The sequence below is a fragment of the Monodelphis domestica genome, chromosome 6 (genome assembly GCF_027887165.1).
Source record: "Monodelphis domestica isolate mMonDom1 chromosome 6, mMonDom1.pri, whole genome shotgun sequence".
In the NCBI taxonomy this organism is placed as follows: Eukaryota; Metazoa; Chordata; class Mammalia; order Didelphimorphia; family Didelphidae; genus Monodelphis; species Monodelphis domestica.
In genome coordinates this window covers 62,309,621-62,336,116 of record NC_077232.1, presented here as the reverse complement: position 1 = coordinate 62,336,116, position 26,496 = coordinate 62,309,621, and the positions used below count along the sequence as shown (strand labels likewise).

General features: G+C 35.0%; 1 protein-coding gene across 5 annotated transcripts in view; it reads right to left on the bottom strand.

Moving 5' to 3' along the window:
- Positions 1–26,496, bottom strand: part of SBF2 (SET binding factor 2) — a 522,987-nt gene that overhangs the window by 258,126 nt on the left and 238,365 nt on the right. For all 5 annotated transcript variants that reach the window (XM_056802096.1, XM_056802098.1, XM_056802099.1 and 2 more), the window contains exons 4-6: positions 11,375–11,497; positions 9,904–10,014; positions 2,196–2,301 (exon numbers count right to left, since the gene is read on the bottom strand). In XM_056802096.1, coding sequence (XP_056658074.1) covers positions 2,196–2,301; positions 9,904–10,014; positions 11,375–11,497 — 340 coding nt within the window. The remainder of the gene's footprint in view (positions 1–2,195; positions 2,302–9,903; positions 10,015–11,374; positions 11,498–26,496) is intronic.

Genomic DNA, 26,496 nt, shown 5'->3' with positions numbered 1-26,496 from the left:
TGGTGTTTTTGAGGTGCATATTTCCTTGGCAGTCTTAGTATTTTGGTGGGCCAGAAGCTCCCAATTACTAAAGAGAATGTACAAAGAACATACTCTCACATTTTAAAATTTGTTTGACAAGATCTTATCTGAGCACTTTCTTTCAAATATTACAATTCAATTTTCAAGTAGCATGGTGGGCTTTTCCAAAGGAGAAATATGACCCAGTATGATAGCAAATGACACCAAATTCTACTTATCTTTAAGTTTGAAAAGAGATTGTTATTTCTTTTTGAACTCAACTAACCAAGATTAAGGCTTATGATCCACACATTCTTTATCTTCTGTCCTTTATTTAAAATTATATCACTTATGTCTTTGCCATTTGGGGCACATTTTGCTCCTCTGGACAATTTTTGGCTTTGGAGGAGCAGAAAGTTAGTCTGATAATAAAAAAAATTAACACAAGCATCAAATTCCATTCTCAGCCTATAAATACAGTGTCTCCTTTTCTCCACTGTTGATAGATACAGGCTTTAAAATAATCATGATGCTACCACTTTACAACCAGAATTCAGTTCTTCTTTTTTTTAAACCCTTACCTTCCTCCTTAGAATCAATACTATGTATTGGTTCCAAGATAGAAAAGCTATAAGGGCTAGGCAATAGGAGTCAAGTGACTTGCCTAGGGTCACACTACTAGGAATTATCTGAGATCAGATTTGAATCCAGGACCTGCAGTCTCTGGGCTTGGCTCTCAAACCACTGAGCCACCCAGCTGCCCCCACGAATTCAGTTCTACCTTGTTACTACTGACAAGTTGAAATCAATAAATCACAGCCACTCAGTTGGAATGAAGGCCAAAACCTCACTAGCTGGTCTGTCTCTCTCTCTCTCCTTGTGGCAATCTATTTTTATTTCTGCACTCTTTCCCTAAAACAATAATTTCACCTCACTCAGGACTTTGTAAAACTCCCCACTGAGGCAAGATAAAGGTTCTCTTAAGAAAGGATCTCTTTTCTATTTAAAGGTCTATTACCTATTACCCTGTTAAGGATCTATTAGAATAAAATAGAAAACATTCTATCCAGGGCCCTCCACAATGGGATCACCCTCCTATCAACCAACCAACAAGCGTTTGGGTGTTAAGTTACTGCTACTGGCCAGGCAGTGTGCTAGGAAGGGATACAAAGACCAGAAGCAAACCATCCTGCCGCTCCTCCTCACCTAAAGGAGATGACGTGCAAAGGCTTCTATCCCAGACTCAAAGGCCAGCTACTCTGACCTCCTCCTTGAGAAGACTGAGTGGCAGGCTCTGCCCACATACAAAAAAATACAAGGTGACCCAGAAGAACATAGGGAACAAGGAAGCCTGCCTGGAGGAGGTGGCCCTTGACCTGAGCTTTGAAGGGAGCCAGAGATTCTAAGAGGCATGAGGGAGGACCCTGATAAGAGGGATGGCTGGGCTCTAGAGGAGAGAGGGGGAGCCTGGGGACGCAGCTTGGAGCGAGGCTGCGGAGGGTTTGAATATTGACGAGAGGAGGGCGTCTTCTAAGTCAGACATTCCAACATCCCTTTCCAACATTCGAGTTGGCTCAGTCATTCCCACCACTCTTGTCAGAGGTCCTCCTCATCTGGCCAAACCCCAGGCCTTTCCCTTCCCCGACATTCTCTTGAATTCCTACAAAATGGTGTTTCAAGAAGAAAGCCTGAAGGACAAGAGAGTTCCCAGGCATGGTACGAGCTAAGTCCAGGGGTGCAGGCTAGACCTTCCCAGGCCAAGGATGGGCTTGGGACAGAGCAGGATGGCAGAGGACGTTTGGCTGCTAGGCAGTCACAGTGGTTGGAAAGAGGAGGGATTAGAGCAGTAATTACAGCGGCCTTCATAAGCTTGTTGACTTCATTTCTGTGAGATGGGAAAAATAGTTTGCTGCCTACTGTGTGTTTAGGGGGGCATCTCATGTTACAATAGAACTTAGGATACATTTAGCTTAATTTGCTTTAGGACTGAATGACAGACCAAACGTACTATATAATTAGGCCCCAACAAAAATCTGAAAGGATGAAAGCAGATAAAACTAGGGCAAAATATACCTAAAAGAAAAAAATTATATATTAACATTTTTCTTTGATTTATGGCAGGTGACCAGTCCTAAAATGGAAAGTTTTTCCTAGTCTTCCTTAAGAGACGATTCTGGAACCCAGAATAGACATACCCAATTGCTGAAACAGGAGAGCCACACTGGTGCCAGTGACAGGAAGGCTGTCATGTAAAGGAGTCTGTATCAGCTGTCTGTCTCCTGCTCCCAAGGAAAACAGCTTCTGTAGAAAAAAACAAACTGCTTTTATCTCAAGTAGAGAGAAGAAAACATCTGCAGGCACGTGGTCTGCCGTATTTAGGGTTTCACAGTTTGACGTGGAGAATACAGTCTCTCTGTCATGCACATTTAAGTTTCAATTTTTAGAATCCTAGTCCAAAACATTTAGCAGAAATGAAAGTAAGAGCCTGGACAGGAATGGGGAAGAGGTCCCTGGAATTCAGCCACTCAAGATGCTGCTGAAACGAAGGCAGCAAGGGCAGTGCTCATCAATCAGCCAGCAGTTTTAAAGTGCTTTGTACCAGCCAGGCCTTGAGCTAGGCATTTAGGACATAAGAATAAAAATAAAACAATACTTGCCCTCCCAGAGTTTATAACGAGATAACTTGGATTCAGTTCACAAAAGCAGAAGAAAGCAAATAGAACTTAGGTGAAAATAAACATTTATTATTTAATGCTTAAAAAGAATTGAATTACTGTGATGTATTGCTAAAAAGCCCTCATTTCTATATAATTTGATATTTTAAAGAAAATACTAAGAACAAACCGAAGATGCACTTCTCCCAAAAAGCTGACCAGATTATAACAACTATAAAGTTAAAAATCTCCCAAAGTCAAGTTCTCTTCAAGGCTAAATCCAACACTTTAGGCTCAGACAATAATCATTCTATTGGTGAGGAGACTTGGGAAGAGGAGGCAGGTAAGATGAAGGGATGAAGAGGGTGGAAAATAGGGAAATACAGGCAATGAGGAGGCCATGAAGAATAGACTAATATGACAAATTGATGCTACTCTCAGTACTCCAGGAGACAAATGAAGGAATATATTTTTATAATTAAAAAATCCTTCACACAATCTAAAAGAAAAAAAAATCCCCACATTGTGATATACAAAAATGTACGACTCCACATATTCAGTTCATTACTTTTCTGTCAAGTGAGTAATATGTTTCATTTTTATTTTTTGGACTTTCATTATTGAAATGATGAGAGTTCTGACATCTTTGAAAGTCATTTTCTCTGAATGTTATCATGGTATAAATATTGTTCTAGTTCTGCTCATTTTGATATGCACCATTTTACAAAAATCTTTCTAATTTCCTCTGAAACTGCCCATTTCATTATTTCATAGAGCACAATAATACTTCATTGTATCCATATTCCACAGTTTACTTAGCCGTCGTCCCCCAATAGGAAACCTTAGTTTCCAATTTCTTGCTAATTAAAAAAAAGGTGTTATGAACATTTTTGGATGTCTATCTAATTTCTTTGGCCTAGTAGAGATATAGCTGGGGCTTAGCACACTTTCCAGTAAGGCTGGACCAATTCATAGCACCACTGATAATGAATGTATTAGTGTATTTGCTTTTCCATAATCCTTCCAACATTTGTTATTTTCCTCATCTTTGTCATCCTTGCCAGTCTCCTAAGCATGAGGTACAAGCATTGCATGTCTTTATTAGTGAGTCAGAGCATTTTTCATAAGTTTATTTATTTAATTAATTTAGAATATTTTTTCATACTTACATCAATCATATTCTTTCCCTCCCCTCCTCCCACAGCCAACAAGCAGTTCCACTGGGTTTTACATGTGTCATTGATCAAGCCCTATTTCCATATTATTAATATTTACACTAGGGTGATCATTTTGAGTCTGCATCCCCGCTGATTACATCCCCATCAAACCATGTAATCAAGCAATTGTTTTTCTTCTGTATTTCTATTACCACAGTTCTTTCTCATAAGCCCCTCAGAATTGTCCTGGATCATTACATTGCTGCTAGTAGAGAAGTCTATTATATTTTATTGTACCACAGTGTATCAGACTGTGTATAAGGTTCTCCTGGTTCTGCTCCTTTTACTCTGCATCAATTCCTGGACGTCTTTCTAGTTCACATGGAATTCCTCCAGTTCATTATTCCTTTTAGCACAATAGTATTCCATCACCAATATATGCCACAATTTGTTCAGCCATTCTCCAATTGAAGGGCATCCCCTCATTTTCCAATTTTTTTGCCACCACAAAAGGTGTGGCTATAAATATTTTTGTACAAGTCTTTTTCCTTATGATCTATTTGGGGTATAGACCCAGCAGTGGTATGGCTGAATTAAAGGGCAGACAGTATTTTAATGCTCTTTGGGCATAGTTCCAAATTGCCCTCCAGAATGGTTGGATTAATTCACAACTCCACCAGCAATGAATTAATGTTCCAACTTTGTCACATCCCCTCCAACATTTATAACTTTCCTTTGTTGTCATATTAGCCAATCTGTTAGGTGGTATATCAGAGTTGTTTTGATTTGCATTTCTCTAATTATAAGAGACTGAGAACACTTTTTGATGTGCTTATTGATAGTTTTGATTTCTTTATCTTAAAACTGCCTATTCCTGTCCCTTGCACATTTATCAGTTGGGGAATGGCTTGATTTTTTGTACAATTGATTTAGCTCTTTATAAATTTGAGTAATTAGTCCTTTGTCAGAGGTTTTTGTTATAACGATTTTTTCTTAATTTGTTGCTTCCCTTCTGATTTTAGTTGTATTGGTCTTGTTTGTACAAAACTTTTTTAATTTAATGTAATAAAAATTATTCATTTTGCACTTTGTAATGTTCTCTATCTCTTGCTTAGTCTTAAAATCTTTACTTTTCCATAGATCTGACAGGTAAACTATTCTATGTTCACCTAATTTACTTATAGTTTCCTTCTTTATATTTACATCATTCACCAATTCTGAAAATATCTTGGTGTAGGGTGTGAGATGTTGATTTAAACCTAATCTCTCCCATACTATTTTCCAATTTTCCCAGAAGTTTTTTTCAAACAGTGGGGTTTTGTCCCCAAAGCTGGGATATTTGGGTTTATCATAGACTGTCTTGCTGAGGTTATTTATCCCAAGTCTGTTCCACTGATCCTCACTTCTGTCTCTTAGCCAGTACCATATTGTTTTGATGACTACTGCTTTATAGTACAGTTTAAGATGAGTCAGAGCATTTTTATAAGAGACTTGATAACTTCGATTTTTCTTTGAAAATTGCCTTTTTATATCCTTGGATCACATATTTATTGAGGAATAGTTCTTAAGTCTTATAAGTTTGTAACAGTTACTTGTGCATCGGACCATCAGAACTTTATTAGAGAAACTTGCAAAGATCTTTTCCCAGTTATCAGTTTTCCTTCTGATTCCTACAAAATGCCTATTTTAATCTGTGTGATCCTCTATCACTTGTTTAGTCAGGAATTTTCCCCTACCTACACATTTTTTGCTCCTTTAATGTGTTATCATATGACTGGATATCTGCTATGCTACTGTGTTTATGTTGTATAGCTAATCAATTCTACTAAAATCTCTCTTATGCCATATCACTTTAATAATTTCTGCTTTCTAGTACAATTTGAGATCTGGTACTAATATGCTTCCTTTTTCATTATTATTTTGACCTTCTGACCCTCTGTTTTCACTGATTATCCTCTTCATCTTTGCCTCCTGACTTTCATGCTCCCTTCAAGTCTCAGAAAAAGTCCCAATCCTTATAAGAAGTCTTTTCCAATCCTCCTTAATGTTAATGCTTTGTCTCTTAGACTTGTGTCTTTTATCTAAAACATATTTTCAGATTAGCAATATTTCAAAAGAAAACATAGACCAAAAACAGCTCACAAAAAACCTCAAGAAAAATATGGAAGTAAAAAGAAAAGTATGCTTCTATCTGCATTCAGTCTCCATCAGTTCTTTCTCAGGAGGTGGACAGTATTTTTTTTAAGTTAAAAGCATTTTATTGAGTGTAATTTTTATTGTGGTATGATTAGTAAATAATGTGTTTATCATTTCTGCTTTTCTACATTTTTGGTGAAATCTTTATGCCCCCAAATATTGTAAATCACTGCAAATGAGTGATATGCAAGGTATGTTCAGATGAGGGACTTCATTCAGATGAGGGACAGTTCCAATTCAGTAATCATCAGACATATATCATCTCTACATTTTCTGAAGTTTTATTTAGGTCCTTAATTTCTTTCTTATCTTTTGGATAGTTTTGTCTAGGTCAGAATGTTGTATGTTAAGGTCCCTCACTATTATATTTTTCAACTTTTCTCCCTCCCACTAGGTTATTTTTAGTATGTAGGTACTATGTTAACATGTGTATCTATATTAATTATTGATTTTGATTCTTTAACAGAATACTTCTTAGGAGCACAATTAAGTATGATTTTCTGAGTTATCTCATTTTAATCTTTCTTACTGAAGTATTAATTAGGATTAGAATTGTTGCTTTTTTTTTAAGTTCAGCTCAAGCATAAGAGATTTTGCTACAGCTCTTCATTTTATTCCTATATATTTTTGAATTTCAAATGTTTCATTTGTAAACAACATACTGAATGGTTCTACTTTCCAATAAATTCTTTTATCCTTTAATGGGTAAGTTTATCTGGTTCCCAGTTATGACTTAAATGTATATTCCCTTTCATCCAATCCTCTTATATTTTTTTTTCTCTCTTTACTTTTACATCCCTATTTGTAAATAACAGAATGATAGGAGAGAGGGATTTTTGTGACACTTGTGATCTCATTAGTGTTGTGTTCTAAGTTCCTTCTCCACTGTAGCTCATCCTCCCCCTCCTTATTTTATCCCATATTCTAAGTATTTACTTTCTTCCTTTCCTTTTAATTCTGCCTTCATGGTCCTCCTTCCAACATTCAAGATTATTTTCTAATGATTATTCTCTTAACTACACTGTTATCCCTCTCTTAGATTGCTGTATAGCTCTAAATTTTTCTTATTCACTTTTATTTCCCTTTTAAGTTTACTGTATTTCTTCATTGTAATCTCTCTGTATGTAATTATATCCAATCTTCCTTTGATCTGATTCAAATGAAAGTGAGGTTCATGAGATGCCCCTTCCTTGATACTTCTTTTACCCATCTATTATAAAATAGTAATTTTAGTCTTTTACACATCTATTATACATTAGTAATTTATTTTCTTTTTTATTCTTTACTCAATAGTCTAGTTCCCTGTCTCTCCTATTTTTGTCTTCTCCCAATACCATAAAAAAAAAAAGAACAAAATTTCCCATAAACCTACTGTAATTTTAACCTTTATATATAAACCTTAAAAATGTTAGGGTTCTGAGAAGACTTTTTTTCTGATCCCCCTACTAACATGTAAATAATCAGATATATGTTATTTTCTATGTTTTCTTTCCCCATGGTACTTACTTTACAATTTCTAAATGTCTACTAAGTTTTGTCTTTTTAATCAGGAATGCTTGGAAATCCTCCATTCCATTAATGATACATTTTTTTTCCTAAGGATTATATTTAGTTTTGACAGATGGATTATTCTTGATTGTAAATCTTATCTTTTGCCTTTTGAAACTTCTTATTCCAAGCTCTCCTCTTCTATATATTGGCAGTTGCCAAATCTTGAGTAATCCTTTTTACACTTTTTTTGATATTTTAATTCCTTCTTGTGGGCTGTTTAAACTGTTTTGTTTTTTTTTTCTCTTTGAAGTGGCAACTCTGTATTATAGTTACAATGTTGCTGGAAATTTTCATTTTAGTCTTTTGTTTGGTAAATGAATTATAGATTTTTTATATTATTACTTTGTCATCTGGTTCTAAGACTTCTGGGCAATTTTCACTTAGAATTTCCTAAAAAATGTCTCTAGCCTTTTCCCTGAGTGACATTTTTGGGTTATCTGATAATTCTTATATTCTCTCTTCTTGACCTATTTTTCAGTTCAGTTCTTTCTGCTCTTCTACTTTGATTTTTCTTCTGGTTTTACCCCCACCTCCCACCCCCAATTTGGGGGTTTTGTTTTGATAGGTGGCACAATAGATAAAGTGCTAGACCTCAAGTCAGGAAGGCCTCTATGTTCAAATCCTATCTTAGACACTAACTAGTTGTGTATTACTGAACATATCTCTTTAACCTCTGTTTTCCTCAATTGCCTCATCCTTAAAATAAGGACACTAATAGCACCTATTTCTCAGAGTTGTTTTGAAGTTCTAATAAGGTAATATTTATAAATTACTTAGCATGGTAACTGACATACAGTGGGTACTATATAAATGTTATTGTTATTATTACAGTTGCCACTGTTTTCTGTCTGGCCCCTTCTAATTTCCAAGGCATTTGGTTCTTATGTAAGATTTTCCACTGTTTGTTCTAAGGTGTCAAATTTCCTTGCAAGTCTTTCTTCTCTAGCTTTTCTACTCTATATCTCTTATTCATTTCCTCTTGGGATTCCTCATCTTCTTATGGCCAAGTTACTTTTTGCTCTAAGGCTCTACCTGGACTCTTTGGGGTTTATCCCTTGAGAGACTTCCATATCCATGTATTTCTTCACGGTGGCTGGAGTTTTTGTTTGTTTATGGAAGGGGGAAGATATAATAGCAATGCCCACTGAAAGTTTTGGGTGCTGTTTTTTTGGAGAGAAATATCTGACTTATTGAAAATATTAAATAAAATGTGATAAAGGATTGTGATTATTATCTCAGTTTTATCATCTGAAAAGATCTCTATAAAAATTACATGTCCTACATGAACTGATGCAGAGTTAAACAAGCAAAACCTTTTGGTTGATCAACACTGTTGATCAGCTGTGAAAGACTTTGCTACACACTCATGAATACAATGATCCAGGACAATTCTGAAGGACTTTTGACAAACAAAAAATGTTGTTTAATACCAAAGAAAGAACTGTTGCAATCAGAATGCAGATTAAAGCATACTAGTTTCCCCTTTACTTCATTTGGGTTTTCTTATTTTAGGTTTTGGTTTTATATGAGTATCCTCTTAGAACAATGACTAATATGGAATTATGTTCTGCATGACAATACATGTATAGCCGAGATCAAATCTGTATCTTATAATTTCAGAAAATGTATTTTGAAAATTATTACATGTAATTGGGAAAATAAAAAACCTAAATTAAAAAATTACTTGGACTTGGGCATAGAGGATAGAATACTAGACCTGGAGTCACAAAGATTCATCTTCCTAAATTCAAAATTGGCCTCAAACATTTTCTAGCTGTGGGACCCTGGGCAAGTCACTTAACCAGACTTGTCTCTGTTTTCTCATCTATAAAATGAGCTGGAGAAATAAAATAGCAAACCACTCTAGTATCTTTGTCAAGAAAATTCAAAATGGAATCATGAAGAGCTAGACATAACTTAAATGGCTGAACAACACACAAAAAATAAATTACTGTTTAAATTCAAATTAGAATGATAAACTAAGAATGAAGAAAGGAAAAATAAAATGGACAGAAAAAATTAGAGAAATAGTTCTACCAGAATTTTATATGCACAATATGCATATTTCAAATTAAATTTCACATAGAGTTCAAGTTACACAAAACCTAAATTGTTATTATGTTTTGTTGTGAAGGAAATCTACCAACAAAATTAATCATATGATCTTAGTAAAGCATGGAATTTGGGGGTTTTCACATAAGACAAACCATGGGGGACAATACTTAACTAAATATGATCTTTTTTTTTAAGGAAAATATTCCAAGAATTTAATTTTTCCTTTTTTTTATAAGTTAAATTAACTGGAAAAATATTCTATCCTCTATATCCTTTTTTCTTGCATTTACCTGAGAACCCCCAGTCACTGGGACAAGGCATGCACAGAGGTTTGCAATGAGACTCTCCAAGGAGAAATTCAGACTATCCACATGCACAGTGTAAATTAGGCCCAGGCAAGCCTGCAAAGAAAATGAAGGCACATAATGAACACAGAGGCACAAGTACTACTTCTCTATCCCATGAAATTCAGGTTTCACCTTCAGCCTAATGAGGCATCTTTTATTGAGAATGCATAATGAATTTCATGAAGGAAATATTATTTTATGAAATTTTACTCTATAATAGAAACTTGGTCAAAAAGGTTTTTATGTTTGGTTTCTACTTCCTCCATTAATTCTGGAGAAAAGTTGCTGGTTTTCCTTAACAAACCTTGAAAATTCTCCCAAGTTTTTAAAAGCAAACATTTAAAAATTTCCTTTAGTTTTAAATCTTACCAACCCAACAAATTTGTTCCAAAATAGTTTTTTTTATCTATTTTACTCATTATTTAATGTAGCTACATTAGCATACATATATATAGCATAAAGGGAAGCTGATTCAGAATCTGTAAGACCTGAGTTCAAATCCAGCCTCTGATCCACATTATATGATCATAGACAAGGTATTCTCAGTGCCTTAGGAAACTAAGTCTGTAAATTGAAGAGCAACCTGACTGGAAAGGGAGTTTCCCCACCAGAAATTTTCTATATTAATGAAGTCATAGGCCTAATCTCCTCTTCCTAAAGAAGAGAATAATTTATTTGTTTCAGGTTATGGTGAGAAAAGACTTCTCTTAAGAGAGGACAGTGAATTTTTTTCATCTTTTAAAAAGAGTTTGTATAGATTTTTTTGAAAGTTTTCCTTTGTTTAAAATTTCCCTTGTATCTGGACCGCGATTTTTTAATTCAGACAAGTTAACATTTTTTAGTTTTTTCTTGTCACCTAATTTATGAGTCATGTGAATCATTTCCCTAAACCATGCATCATGTCATCATCATTTAATTCTGAAAATTTACAAACAAAATTAATTACTGGCATGTGAAAATATTCTGTCCAAGGAAAAAAAAAACTCTTGTGACTCCACTGTGTAACCCATGAGCTTGATTTGGTACAGGTAGAACAAGTAAGACCCTCTAACAGTCTCCTTGTTTTACTTGCACTTGAGAGCCCATCTTCATACTCATTACATTCTTCCAAAGGTTTAGTTTGCTTGGAATAATTTAAAAAGTAAGTATATCTTTATGATAAAAATCATGTCATACAGGTCATGTCATATCACACATGCCAAGGATTAAAAAATAGATTTTCAGTTTGGAATAACCACATTAATTTATCACGTATTTTATCCATCACACAAGGATTTTCAGTTTGGGTTAATTTCATGTTCTTAAACTTAAATTAAATTAAGACATTTTAAATATAATAAGTTTGTCATATATTCATTAAAAAAAGATTTACAAACTAGCACAGATCATATATGATAGGTATGAGAGTCTTTACCCTAAAAATTTCTGGATAATCTAATCTGGACACCAAAACCAAGCTTTTGGGAGCAAATACTTCTGCAGGCTGAATTAATCCAGTCACCTCTTCTTCACCTTCAATCTCTTCTTGTTTTGTTCCCTAAAAACAAGAGAGAGAGAGAAAGAGAGAGAGAGAGATCAATAAAGAGAAAGAAATATTATCCTTGGTTTGTACCTCACAGTACAAAGAGTGTACAAAGAGTACAAATGTCATGAGAAGGCATAAACCTTTACCAACTAAGAGTGGATGAAAAGAAAGCATTACAAAGTAACCAGATAAAGGCAATTTAAAATTAGAAATCAAGAAGAAAGTTACTCTAAGAAAGGCGGTCTGATACAGTGTTGAAAAAGAAAAGTCATAAAAACTGGATTCAAATTCTACCACTTAATGGTTGTGTCACCTTGGCCAAATCATCCCTTCCTATTTCTCTGTTTTCTCATCTTATAAACAAGGGGGTTAGCTTAGATATGGCCTCTGAGGCTCCTTTCAACTCTAAATCTATGATTCTGTGGAAGATTTCTGATGACTTTGGGTTCTTAGCTTTAGACTATGCCTAAGTACCATCAGGATAGAACACTTCAGATTGGGCCTGGAAACAAATTGCAAGCATCAGCTTAAACTAAGTATAAAGAAGGTTATTATCCAAAGCCTGATTTATGTAGTCTGAAGAAATTTTCTGGCAATAGCAGCTCATCGAGGCTATTAGCTGGCTATTTGGGTAAATGGTGGATTTGATGAAAAACCACAATAGATGAAACTACAGCTCATTGAGAACAGTGAGTAGCTCAGTAGATTGAGAGCCAGGCCTAGAGATGGGAGGTCATGGGTTCAAATTTGACCTCAAATACTACGAATCTGGGCAAGTCACTGAATGACACTGTGATCCTTACTACTCTTCTGCCTTAGAATCAATATACAGTATTGATTCTAACACTAAAGGGTTAAAAAAAAAGAAATTATAGTTCATTTAAAACATCAAAATAGAGAATACTTAAATCATTGTTCATAAAACTCTTAAATTCCATTCAGACATAAAGTTGTAAAAAAGCCCTTGGTAGACTATATTCTCTAAATAGAAACTCTATTAGAATTACAAGACTTATGTTTTGTAGTGCTTACTTAAAATAATCACTTTTACTAAATCAGAGGATTCAGAGCTAAATGTGACCTTACAGACCAGTCAATTAAAATGAATACTATTACTTGAAATGAAAACACATTATTCTTAGAAATGGGTCTCATCTTTCACATAGACTTTACTGTTTAATATTTTTATAAATCTCAGAATGTTCCATGTAGACCACTAGATTGACTTTTTTTTTTTTTAAAGATTGGCTCTTAATGGTATGGATGGCATTGGTCATACTACTTTGTACCAGCAAAGGTAAGCATAAAACTATGAAGCACAAATGATTTAAGGACAAACATATCCTTTGTATTTTGACCTTTTTGTTTGATGACTTTTTAAAACTTCCCTTCTGTTTTGGAACCAATCAGTTCCAAGGCAGAAGAGCAGTAAGGGCTAGGCAATGGGGGTGAAGTGACTTGTCCAGGGGGTTACACAGGTAGGGAGACCAGATTTGAACCAGAACCTTCCACCTCCAAGCCTGGTTCTTAATTGACTGAGCCACCTCTCTGTCCCCCTAGCTATTCTGCCCTTTCTAAGCTTTATACCAGTCAAAAAACCTTTGGCACATATAGTTAACAAACTGTTATAAAAAAATAAAACCAACAGAGGGCATGTATGATTTACATACAAACAAAAATAATTTCATATAATAACTAGATTTTGGTCGTTGATGTTAAGTTGAAAAAAATAGTATTCTTTATAAGTCGACAAATGTTTCCTAAATTTTTCCTGTTCCTAAGACACTGTATTAGATACTATACAAATCATAAGCTAAAAAGAGAGTCCTTGCTCATTAAGAGCTTATTATAATAACATTTTGCATTTATGTCACCAACTTTACTATTTTTGGAGCATTTTCACATATATTATTTCATTTTATTGCAGGGAAAGGATTTTGATCCCCCATTAGCAAAAGATTGTTGGAAGGGAGTTGGTATAACCTCTACTATAGAGTGAAGTGATAATTTATGTCTCTGTTGTATGGGGGCAGAGTAAATGATGATGGCAAAGCACCTTAAGATTTGCAAAGGACTGTACATATATCATCTCACCTGATAATCCTGTGAAATAGGTGCTATTATTAACTCCATTTTATAGATGAGGAAACAGATTAAGAGAGATTACGTGATTTGCCCACAGCCACATAGTTAATAAGCATATGAGTCTGGATCTGATTACTTCAAGTTTAGCTTTTTTATTTGCTAGGCCACCTGCCTATTAAGAAATCCAGCCTGTATTGGCTCAGTCTTATTATCAGAGAGAAGAAAGTTAAGGAAATATGCAGATAATCTGCAAAGGGATTCAAATTTGTCCCTATGTGACTATAAATTAGAGTATAGGAGGGGAGATTACATATGTATGAGGACCAGAAGGCAGAGCATAAGGTTGTGGCCAATGCCAGTTTTCTATACTTCTTCCTCAAAAGTCTCAATAATTTGTTAAATAAAGTAAAGGAATTACAATAAAAGGGTAAAAAATGGAAAACTCCAAAAATTCCCACAGAAAATTAAAAGAATACAAGCAAACAACAAAGGCTACATTCTCAGTCTCCTGCTCCCTTAGTGTCCACCTCTAACTTACTTTTTCTAGTGAACTTCTAAGATGTGTCAACAGCAATTGCTGAGGTAAGGAAAACTTGCAACTAGATATTAGTGGGGTGGACAATCACTAGATGCTCTTAGAGGCCACTCTAGTACTCTTCACAATAAGGTCTGTCTTCATCCATACCCAGAGAAGTAACTGCAGAATCACAGGATTTGAGAGATGGATGGGACCCTAAAGGTCATCTGGTCCAACGTGTTCCTGATGAAACTCCCAACCATAATATGTCTAACAAAGGGTCAGCCAGGTTGAATACCTCCTATGAGGGGGGGAATCGACTACCATCCCAGGTGGCATATTCCACTTTTGAATTATTCTAAATTTTAAATAAGATTTCCCTAATATCAAGCCTAAACTTGCCTCTCTGCAGTTTCCACTCATAGTTTTTGATTCTGAGGCCAAATAGAACAAGTCAAATAATCTGCACTAGAGTCCTCAAATACTTGAATACCATCCCCCTACTATCAAAAAGGCTTCAGGTTAACTGCTGATAGGTTGGGCAGCTTATACTGGCATAATCATCAGAAGTTACATTTAGTGGTTTCCTACCATCAACTCCCATTCCTGGGACACTAGGAAGTAGACAGAAAGAATTTTAGGAAGAAAAAAAATGTGCTTGGAAGGGAATCAGGAAACCAGAGTGTAGATTCAGTTAAGCTGAAAGCCCTTGAATGAAGATAACTGGAGGCAGAATGAGAAATGGTATAGGAAGCAGGGGAAGTTCTCCAAACCAATAAGCATTTAATAACTCTAATGCACATTTTACTATTATGGGGCTAAGTTAGTGGAGATTCAAAAAAATCAGTTTTCAACTTCAAGAAGCTAACACATTACTAGGAAAATATAACCTATAAAGAGATAAGCATATAATTGTAGGAATGGTGAGATCAGTAACAAATAGGGGCATCAGAAAAAGATCCCTGTAGGAAGCAGTAATGTGGCACTGCTACAGCTGAATCCCTCAGACAAGATGGTGAAGATTCAATGGATTTGGCCGTATAGGTACCTAGAGATTAAGGCTGTATCACCTCAAGCAGAGTGAATAATGTAGTCATCAATGACCCTCTAAATTAACTTCAGTTATAAGGTTATATGCTCTGATGTAATAAAAATGTCAATATTACCTCAATTACTGAATTTTTTAAAAATTATGGAATCAAAGGAATACTTTATAGAACTAAAAAAAATAGAAAAATGCAACAAGAGGAATAAAAGATCAAGAACCACAAAGAAAATAGTTTTGTTTTTTTTTTTCTTAAGGAAAGAAGGGGGTCTAACAGAAACAGATCTCAAACTATACTACAAAGTAGTAATCATCAAAATGATTTGGTACTAGTTAAATAGAAAGGTCTAACAGTGGAATGGATTAAGATACACAACAGATAGAAGAACACGAACCTAGGAAACTAGACTCTGCCTGTTATTACACCAGTAATAACCTAATTGGGTAATAAATTACTGAGAAAATTAGAAAGCAGTATGGAAAAAATTAGATTTAGACAAATTCTCTATATCATATACAAAGATAAATCTAAAATGAATTTATAATTTAGATATTAAAAGTCACATCATAAAGAAAGTTAGAAGAATAAAGAAGAATTTGGCTTTAAGATCTATGGATAAGGGAAGAATTCACAACCAAACAAGGGATAGAGAGGATCACAAAAGATGAAAAGGACAATTTTAAGTATATGAAGTTATATTTAAAAATTATATAAAATTACAATGTTTTGCAAAAATAAAATCAAATAGCTAAAATAAGAGGAAAGATAATTAACTGGGAAAAAATCTTTGGAACAAATTCATCCAATAAAGGTCTCATTTCTAAGACATGCAATAATAATAATAATGATAACTGCATTTATATAAGTAACTAACTTAAATTCATAAGAATAATAGTCATTCCTCAATTGCTATGTGGTCAAAGGATATGAATAAAAATATGAAAAAAAATGCATCAAAACACTAAAAACTGGGAAATGCAAATGAAAGTAACTGAGATGTCATCATACATTGATCTATTTGGAAAAGATGATAAAACAGGAAAATGATCAATAGTAGAAGAATTGAGGGAAAATCAAGCACATTTATATGCTATTGGTCTGGCCATTCTTGAAAGTAAATCAGATCTGTGCCCAAAGCTACTAAACTGTGCAGACACTATGACCCAACAATGCTGCAAAAAGAGTGAATAAAGTTGAAAAGGCCTTATATGTACAGAAATATACACAATAATGCTTTTTATAGTGGCAACAGATTGGAAGCTAACAGGATGCCCATCAACTGGGAAATGGCTGAGTAGCTCAGGGTTTATACATATAATGAAAAACCATGGTATGGTAAGAATTACAAAAAGGATAATTTCAAAGAAATTCTGTAATAACTATACATTTGATGACGAAGAGTGAAGTAAGGAAAACCACGAGAATAATTTACAAATAATAAAATATAGTAAAGACAATCAGCTTCCAAAGACTGAAGAACTCTGATGAGTGCACTGACCAACCACAATTTCAATGGGACAGACACCGACATTGTTGGACAGAAGCAAAGTCCAAATGTGAGAATTTATTTTGCTTGACTATGCATATTATAGTGGTTCAGTTAAGTGGTGATAAAGGTTTGAACTAATGATGGATGGTCTGTCTTATCAGTAGAGTGTGCAAGTAATACTGGATTTAGTACTCTAATGGCAGGCTCTGCTATTACTACCTCTGTGGCCTAGGGTAGGTCACAATCTTTCTGGGTCTCAGTTTCCTCATCTGTAAAGTAACAGGGTGGAAAAAGATGTCTGATATCCCTTCCAGCTCTAAATTCTATGATTGTAAGAAATTGTTGATGAATGAATAAGAATAACTTTCCAAAAGTAAATATTGATTTATATTTTATTTTCAGGATGAGGTATGCTATATATAATTATTTCTAAGAATTTAATTATAAAGCACACATTGGAATTAAGCTGATTTTTAGAATCCCTGGAAATAACAAAATCTGATGAACATTAAGGTACCAATAGATGTCTGCACACAAAGAATCCTATGCTTCATATGTTTCTTAATGAACTCAAAGTGACAAAGGAATGATTGAAATTCCTGGAAAGGATAAACATATCCACATTGTAAAATTATCCAGCAGTATTCTCAGAAGTCAGCTAAAAAAAGGTAACAATTTAAAATAAATGGTAATTAACCTACTTTAATAACAATGCAAAATAAAACATTTAAAATTATGTTCTAGAAGTCTCCTTCTTCTATGAAATCTCATTCAGTGTAGTGAGCAGTCAACAACAGGAAATAGAAAATACCTACTCCCATAAACCAGTAAAGGGAAAACATTTCCATTATTATCCTTATCATTTCTTATTACAGATGTTGATTCTCATTTTGTAGGCCTGTTGTGAATCACAAGATGTTTTTATTCTTAATTCAGAATATTCACCCCAGGAGAATAAGATGTTCCAAGTTTAAAGATAAATTCCCATTCTCTATTTCCAAGCAGAATGTACTCTATGACAAAAATACACACTGCAGGTTATGATGTAACATGGGCTTGATCCATCAGAAGGCATTAAGGTACTTGGCAATAATTTATTATTTCCATAAATGCTCAATTGATCATGTAAGGCATGGGGCCAAACTCTAATAGAAATGAGGCCCACCAAAAATTATATAAGGATCCCCATGGGTGCATAATTGACTTAGAAAATAAAATATTAACATTATCCATGCTTTGTTGTATTTTTATTTATTCTTCTTCAATTACATTTTAAAGTTCAGACAGTACTTGGGCTTGTTCTGGGTTACATGTAGCTTGCTGGTAGTATATTTGACACCTCTGGTGCTGTTGAGTTTTATGATGCCTACGTTTCTCCCAAAACACTATTTTATATATGTTGGAAAGAGCTGAGACCTGTCAGAAAAACTTGGCACTGACTGGAAAATGAGCTATTTATGCAATTGAAAATTTTCTTCATATTCCCATGGATGATTTTTTTTTCTGTGTTGGTTACTGTAATTGTAAAGTTTTGTAGAAATCTTTCTTGAATTATCTCAGTTTAAGTTCAAGGAGTAGTCTTTTTTGTTTTCATAGACTCATATAATTATAGATATTAGGAGTCTGTGTGATCTTCCAGTCCTAACCCTATATTTTACTCTTAAAAAGGTTTTTTTGGATGATTTCTGTTTTTTTCATTATGGTCATTTCCAGAATACCCCCCCCCCCCATCTATCTAAGAAGCTTTCCTTCATAAAAAAGAAAATAATAAACTAAACTATTTGAAACAGGAACCACAACTGATGTTTTATGCAACATTCTGAAGCTATAGTCTCCAGGCTTTGTCCAAGGAAAAGAGAAAAGATGTATTTTCTCATCTTTTCTCTGAAGTCAACATAGGTCATGATAATTAAACAAAATAGCTTCATTTTCTGTTGATGAAATGATAGTGTTATAATATTTGTGCATATTATTTTCCTATTTCTGCTTATTTGGGTGATATTCAATGGAAGCAGAAAAATAAATTATATTTATAGAGATATATTGTAGACCACCTGGATAGAAGTCAGATGAGGAATTTGGGAAACATCATAAAAGTGTGACAGAAGCATTATGTGAGGTGATTAGAGACTTACAGGCATTTGTAGGTACACATTCCCTGATAATAAGTTTGCATCTTGTCTTAAGGATAATTTTATTCTTCAAAAGTTATGCAAAGCAGTATGGGGAAAGTGCTATTCTATACAATCTGTTTCTGACAAAGGAGGCAGACTTCTTTGTTGAAGTAAAAATGACAGGAATTTTAGGGACAAATGATTATTATAAAATTCATGATGATGAAAGATAGATAAGTCATAGAAAGTCTGACATAAATATTGCAAAAGGAGAAGAGATTTACAAGTGTTCAGAGAAAAGATTAGTATTTGCACTAGTATTTTGTAGGAGAAACTGGCCAAGGAGGATGTCTCTTAAAGAATTATATTTCAAACATACAAGCTAAATCCTTATGGGAAAGTAAAGGAGGGCACTATCTAAAGAAAAAATAAAATATTGGCTCTTTGAAGTCAGGTACTAATTTTCACTTTAATCTTTGTATTCCCAGTACATAGTAGGTCTTTAATAAATGGTTGTTAGTTTGGAGAGCAATGAGAATACACTGAGAACTCAACCCAGATTTTTATAAAGACACATGCAGAAGAAAGAAACACTCAGAATATTCTTTAGGGAGATACAGACATAAGCAATTGGAGAAATATTAATTGCTCATGGATACATCAGTTGAGCCAATGAAACAAATGACAATACTGCCCAAATAAACTAAAAAAAAATTAGTTAGCCAATGCCACATGCCAAGGAAATTATCAGACGATTATTTTATAGAGCTTGAAAAAATAATAAAACATCTAGAGAAACAAAAAGTTAAGAACCCCAAGGAAAATAGTGAGTGAACAAATGAATAAATGAATGAAATGTTTGTTAAGCACTTACTATGGGCAAAGCACTATTTATTCTATGTGCTGCAGATACAAACTAAACAGCTTTCTGTTCTTAAGGAGTTGATGTTCTCCTAGAGAAATGATGGTGATGAACCTTTTAGAGACAGAGTGCCAGGCCCCACCTGCACACACAGACCAACTGCCATGCTTGCTCCCCAAGTGCCAGGTGTGCCCCCCTTTATCCCACACAGGGGAGGGAGAAAGAGCTCCCATTGGGTTGCTGGGCAGAGGGGCAGGTAAAGTGAGGAATGTCCTCAGCAAGTATAGAGATGGGGTGGAGAGTGGTCTGAGTGCTCTTCTGCCTGTGAGCTGCAGACCTTACCCACTGTGTGCTCTCATTGGGCTGCTGAGAGGGTGTGTGTGTGTGAAAATATGTCATCAGGCATGGTGGAGAGGGGGAGGGAAGCAGCTCTGCCTGAGTCCCTCTGCCTTTGTAGTAATAAACTCTGGGGGAGGGGGACAGGGGCAGGGGAGACATGTGCCCACAGAGAGTCCTCTGCATGCCATCTTTGGCATCCATGCCATAGGTTTGTCATCACTGTCTTAGAGACAACACATATGGCTAGTTTTAGCCATTCCATGTTCTGTAGAATTTAATGGCAAGGCAGATAGTAATGATTCTTCTTTGATGTCATTCCTCATGTTAAACCATTTGACAACGCCAAGGACCTCGATGACTAGAACTAACCTTTTCCATTTTTTTGTCTTCAGTAGTTCTGGCTGTTGCAGTGGTAGGAGAAGGTGCCTCTTGATATAGGTTTCCAGGATGAGGGCTGAGGGAACTGAGTTAGAAACATTGCTATATCCAAACACACTTGGGTTCAGGGTCCTAGGCAGTCTCCATTAGTATACAAGGGGAAATGGTGGTTAAGGTGATGGTGATGTTATAAGGGTTTCCCAACCCTTATTGATTATTGGTATTGGATGGTATTACCAATAAAATTGTCTTGTGTTGACAGATTGTTGTTTTGACTATTGGGAAAGATGGCTTCCCAAATAGTTTTAAAAATTCCAGCTCAGGCCAGACTTATATAAAAACTATTTATTGGAAGTATTTAAAAATTAGGAAAAAGGAAAAGGAAAAGGAAACAAGTAAGAATATATTTATCCTAAATCTAAATCTTCTCATTGTACCCAAAACTGAACTTTTAGGACTCACAAGAATCTGCTTCTCCTTGATACAATCAAGGCTAAGTTAATCTTCCTATGCTATCTATTAACCCAATTTCTAACTATCTATTCTAAAACTAAAATTTATAAATTATAACAATGAGAAAGATTTTATTTCTTTCCTGCTGGTTAGATGGAGAAAACCAGCAAACCAAAATCTTCACAGCTTTTCTACCTTTTGCCACCACTGGCAAAGCAGTGACAATCTCCTTCTTACTTGGATAATCAATTTTTTTGCCACCACAAAGAACGAGGCTATAAATATTTTTGTATAAGTCTTTTTTCCTTATGATCTATTTGGGGTAAAAACCCAGCAGTGATATGGCTGGGTCAAAGGGCAGACAGTCTTTTAACTCCCTTTGGGGCATAGTTCCAAATTGCCCTCCAGAATGGTTGGATCAATTCACAACTCCACCAGCAATGCATTATTTTGCCACTTCCTCTCCAACATTTATTTCTTTCCTTTGCTGTCATATTAGCCAATCTGCTAGGTATGAGGTAGTATCAGTTGTTTTGATTTGCATTTCTCTGATTATAAGATATTTAGAACACTTTTTCATGTGCTTATTGATAGTTTTGATTTCTTTATCTGAAAATTGCCTATTCATGCCCCTTGCTCATCTATCAATTGGGGAATGACTTGATTTTTTGTACAATTGATTTGGCTCCTTGTAAATTTGAGTAATTAGACCTTTGTCAGAGATTCTGTTATAAAGATTGTTTCTCAATTTGTTGCTTCCCTTCTAATTTTGGTTATATTGGTTTTGTTTGTACAAAACCTTTTTAATTTAATGTAAATCAAAATTATTTATTTTACATTTTGTAATATTCTCTATCTCTTGCTTGGTCTTAAAATCTTTCCTTTCCCATAGATCTGACAGGTAAACTACTCTATGTTCACCTAATTTACTTATAGTTTCCTTCTTTATATTTATGTCATTCACCAATTCTGAAAATATCTTGGTGTAGGATGTGAGATGTTGATCTAAACCTAATCTCTCCCATACTGTTTTCCAATTTTCCCAGCAGTTTTTGTCAAATAGTGGGTTTTTATCCCCAGAGCTGGGATATTTGGGTTTAAAATAGACTGTCTTGCTGAGGTTATTTACCCCAAGTCTATTCCACTGATCCTCCCTTCTGTCTCTTAGCCATATTGTTTTGATGACCACTGCTTTATAGTACAATTTAAGACCTGGTACTGCTAAGCTCCTATCCTTCACATTTTTTTTTCATTATTTCCCTTGATATTCTTGATCTTTTGTTCTGCCAAATGAACTTTGTTATATTTTTTTCGAATTCAGTAAAGAAGTTTCTTGGTAGTTTGATAGGGATGGCACTGAATAAGTAAATTAATTTGGGTAGCATTGTCATTTTTATTATGTTAACTTGTCCTATCCATGAGCAATTAATGTTTTTCCAATTGTTTAGATCTAGTCTTAACTGTGTGGAAAGTGTTCTGTAGTTGTGTTCATGTAGTTCCTGTGTTTGTCTTGGCAAATGAATTCTTAAATATTTTATATTATCTAGGGTGATTTTAAAATGGATTTTCTTTTTCTAACACTTGCTGCTTTAATTAACTCTTATTAACAAATATTCTATTACAGTCCCCCAGTGTGAAATTTGGGAGAAAATTCATTTCCTCCTCAAATTAATGGAACTATCTAATACCTAATTTAATAATTTATCCCCAAATAGAACTATTTCCTTAACCTTGTAGCAGTCACTATTCTACACCTAAACTGAACATACTTATTCTTAGATAGAAAAGAAAAGAGAAAACAAGGAAAAATATTTGCAAAATGCAAATCAAAACACAGTTACAAAGTCCAAATGCAAAATTCGCAACAATGCAATAACAAAAGAACAAATAAAACAATTTCCTGTACTAGTACAGAAAGGAAAATCCCATTTAAAGATAAAAACTCCAAAATTTATCTTACCAATACTATGAAAATAGAAACAATTTAAACTTTAACTTTTCTAATAGAAATCAATTCTTACCTAAGGATAAAAACTTCTAACCATCTTATCACTACAGTAACTGCTAACTTTCCCTATTCTATTCTATTTATATGAAAGAAAACATTCTTATCCAATGCAAACTACAACATAATAGCATGCAAACAAAACTATGTACACAACCTGTTTTATAGAATTATACAAAATTTTGGGTATATATATGTATATATATATATATATACACACTGATATACATAACTACATACCTATAAAAAAGAAGTCACTCTTATTGAATAATTATACAAAAGTCCATTTATACATATATATACACATACACACACACACACATATATATATACACACATGTACAGGAAAGAAATCATACTGTTTGAAGAATTTAAAATTCCCACTCCCCATTTGTGAGTAAAATGGATCTATAGAGTGGATATAAAATCCTCATAAGTAAGCTATCTATGTATCTAGTATGTCCCTATATAATATGTTGCTATCTAGAACCCTTAAAATTTCTATGTGATATGGTATGTGTTATAATGATGCTATTCCTATCTAAAGTGTTCATATTCACCCGTTACTGTAATTATCCTAAAATACCAATCTGTCCTGATGGAAACAATGAAATACACAGAGTTCTATCCTCAGAATCTTGGTCTGCAGTTTTTCTACTTTAACCTGCATCAGCTGCTAGGAATTTTTATGCTGCGAACTTTTCTTGTTTATTATTCTCATAGAATGTTGCTAATTTGTCCTGTTTGTCTTTGTGAGTAACAATGTTCTTATAATATGTTTTTTCAAACAGAACTTTGTCCTTAAGGAATCTTGTCCAAAGTAAGTCCAATGTCCATGTGCTATTGTTGCAGTTGTCCTTGTTGTATTGTTGATGATCTTTGTGTTGTTGTGTTGTGTTGTTTTTTTTTTTGTATGTGTCCTTTTCCTCTTCTTAGCATCTTCACCTGCAGCCACTTAAACCGATATCAACCTCTTCTCCTGATGAAATCTTCACATATTAGGTGTTCTGAGCAGAATATCAAAAGGTCCTAGCCATGCTGGTTCTGTGATACTAGTCCTAGTAAAATTTTTAATATATATAGTGTCACTTAGATGTAAGTCATGCAATGTAAAGTCTATCAGTTCAGCCTGAACAAGTATTCCCAGCTCTTATAATTCTTTGATTCTGTCCTGTAGTTGTTTGAGGTATTCTGCAATACTTAAATCTCCTCTGAGCAAGGAGGCATAGACTGGCCTAAAGATGTTAGTTTGTTGTGGGGGGTGGCCAAATACCATTTCATATGGAGACATGCAAATCACTTCTGGGCCTTGTTCTTATGTAAAAAAGTCAAAAGTAGAATTTCTGGCCACTTTAAAGGAGTCTCCGAAGAGAGCTTTTCCACCATAGTTTTTACTTCCCTGTTCATCCATTCAACTTTCCCAGAGCTTTGGGAGTGGTATGGGACATGGAATTTACATGTTATCCCTAAGTTTGCATAAATCTGTTGCAAAACTGAATTCGTAAAGTGGGATCCATGGTCTGAATCAATTTGAGATGGAACTCCAAACCTTGGTACTATCTCTTTCAATAATACCTTGGCAACAAAAGTAGCTATGTTCTTATTACTAGGAAATGCTTCAGGCCGTCTTGTCAATTGATCTACAATTACTAGATAGTGCCTATAATTACCAGCCTTTGGCATTGTAATATAATCAATCTGTATATGCTCAAAGGGAGAGTAACTTATAGGTCTACTTCCAAAAGCTTTTTGTTTGAAGATGCTTTGGTTAAATTTCTGGCAAGTCTGGCAAGAAGAGGAAATTCTAGAAGCTGTTGTTTTTATGCCTGGAGCTATCCAAGATTTCTTTACATTGTCAACCATTCCCTGTATACCAAAATGACCTTGTTTATGGATGCTCTGACAGATGTGGCTATAAAAGACTCTTGGCAGTATTGGTTTTCCATATGAAGCCACCCAAATACCATTTTTGTTCTCTGCCTTGAAATTTTGTTTCCATTTTAGCACCTCTTTCTCATTGTATACTGTAGCCAGATCTTGTGGAATTATCAGGGCTTTATTTAAGCATAATTCAGGTCTGCTAGTTGCTGTGATTTTAGCAGCTGCATCTGCTCTGTTGTTTCCCCGTGCAACAGAATCTGGTTTTTTTGGTATGCACTCTGTGCATTCAGTGCACAATAGCTATTTGGTTTGGTAGTTGTAAAACTGCTAGAGGTTCAGTTACTAATTGTGCATTGGCAACTGTTTTTCCAGTAGATGTTAAGAAACCTCTTTGCAACCATAGGCTCCTGACTTTGTGACAGAACCCCAATGCATATTTGGAATCAGTGTAAATTGTCACACTCTTGTCTTTGGCTATAATACAAGCTTGCTTCACTGCAATGAGCTTTGCAGCCTGGGCACTGAGATGTGATGGCAAATCTGCTACCCACACTGTCTCAAACTCTGTTACCACTGCTTTTCTTGTGTACCATACCCCATCTCTCATAAAAGAGGATCTGTCTGTGAAAAGAATGAAGTTGAGATTCTCCAGGGTTGTGTCGGAGAGATTGTACCTTGATTTCTCAGTTATTTGGACGAATTTAGCACACTCATGCAGCTGTTCTCCAGAAGTTAGTAGCTCTAGTAACAATGTAGCATCATTTCAGGGTAATGTTCTCATTCCCTAAAAGTGTTAGCTCATATCTAGCCAGCCTCTGGTCTGAAAAGGCTTGAGTCTTATGCCTTAGCAGAAGAGCTTCAATTTTGTGCGAACACATGATGGTGAGCAGATTCCCAGAACTAGGTCTACAACCTTTGTCACTAATAGAGCTGTTGCTGCCACACCTCTTAGACATGGTGGCATCCCCTCAGCTATTGGATCCAGTTGGCCAGAATAATATGCAATAGATTTTTGTATTGGAACAAAAACCTGCATTAGCACCCCAGAGGCCACACCTTTTCTCTCATGGCTTCTTGTAATCTGATATGCCCAGAGCTGGTGCAGAGAGAATGGCATGCTTCAATTGCGAAATTGCATCCAAGTGTTGCAATGTTAATTTTAGTGGCTCCATTAGACAGTCTTTTGTAAGCTCTGTTAATGGTTTTACCAGGTCACCAAAACCTGGTATCCATTGTCTGCAAAGTCCTGTTGCTCCCAAAATTGCTTGTAGCTGCTTTTTGGTGTTAGATGCTATTAGTTTTTGAATGTATGCTATTATTTTCTCTGAGATATGCCTGGCTCCTTCTGTTAAAATAAAGTATAGATACTCCACTCTTGGCAAACACCATTGCACCTTGGACCTAGAGATCTTATGTCCCCTTTTGAAAAATTAAACTAGAAGGTGCTTGCTGTCTCTTTGGCATGCCTTGGCTGACGGTGAGGCTAGCAGGAGATCATCAAAAAATGAATCAGCCTTCTTTTTTAAAAATGAAGAATTTTGCATTCCTGAGAATTGATATGATTGTGGCTGGATTTGGTACCACTGCATGCTGCTTTACCATGTGATTATTTATGGTCCTCAGATCTTGTACAAATCGATAGACTGGTTTGCCATTTTCACCCAATTTTGGCTTTTTACTGGTAAGATCGGGATGTTATATTCAGACATGCAGGGAACTATGATCTTCGGTTTGAATAGCAATTCTATTACAGGTGTTATCCCTTCTACAGCTTCTTTTGACAGTGGGTACTGTAGGATACATGGAGCTGGAACTTCTTTTGTTTGGATATGGACTGGGACT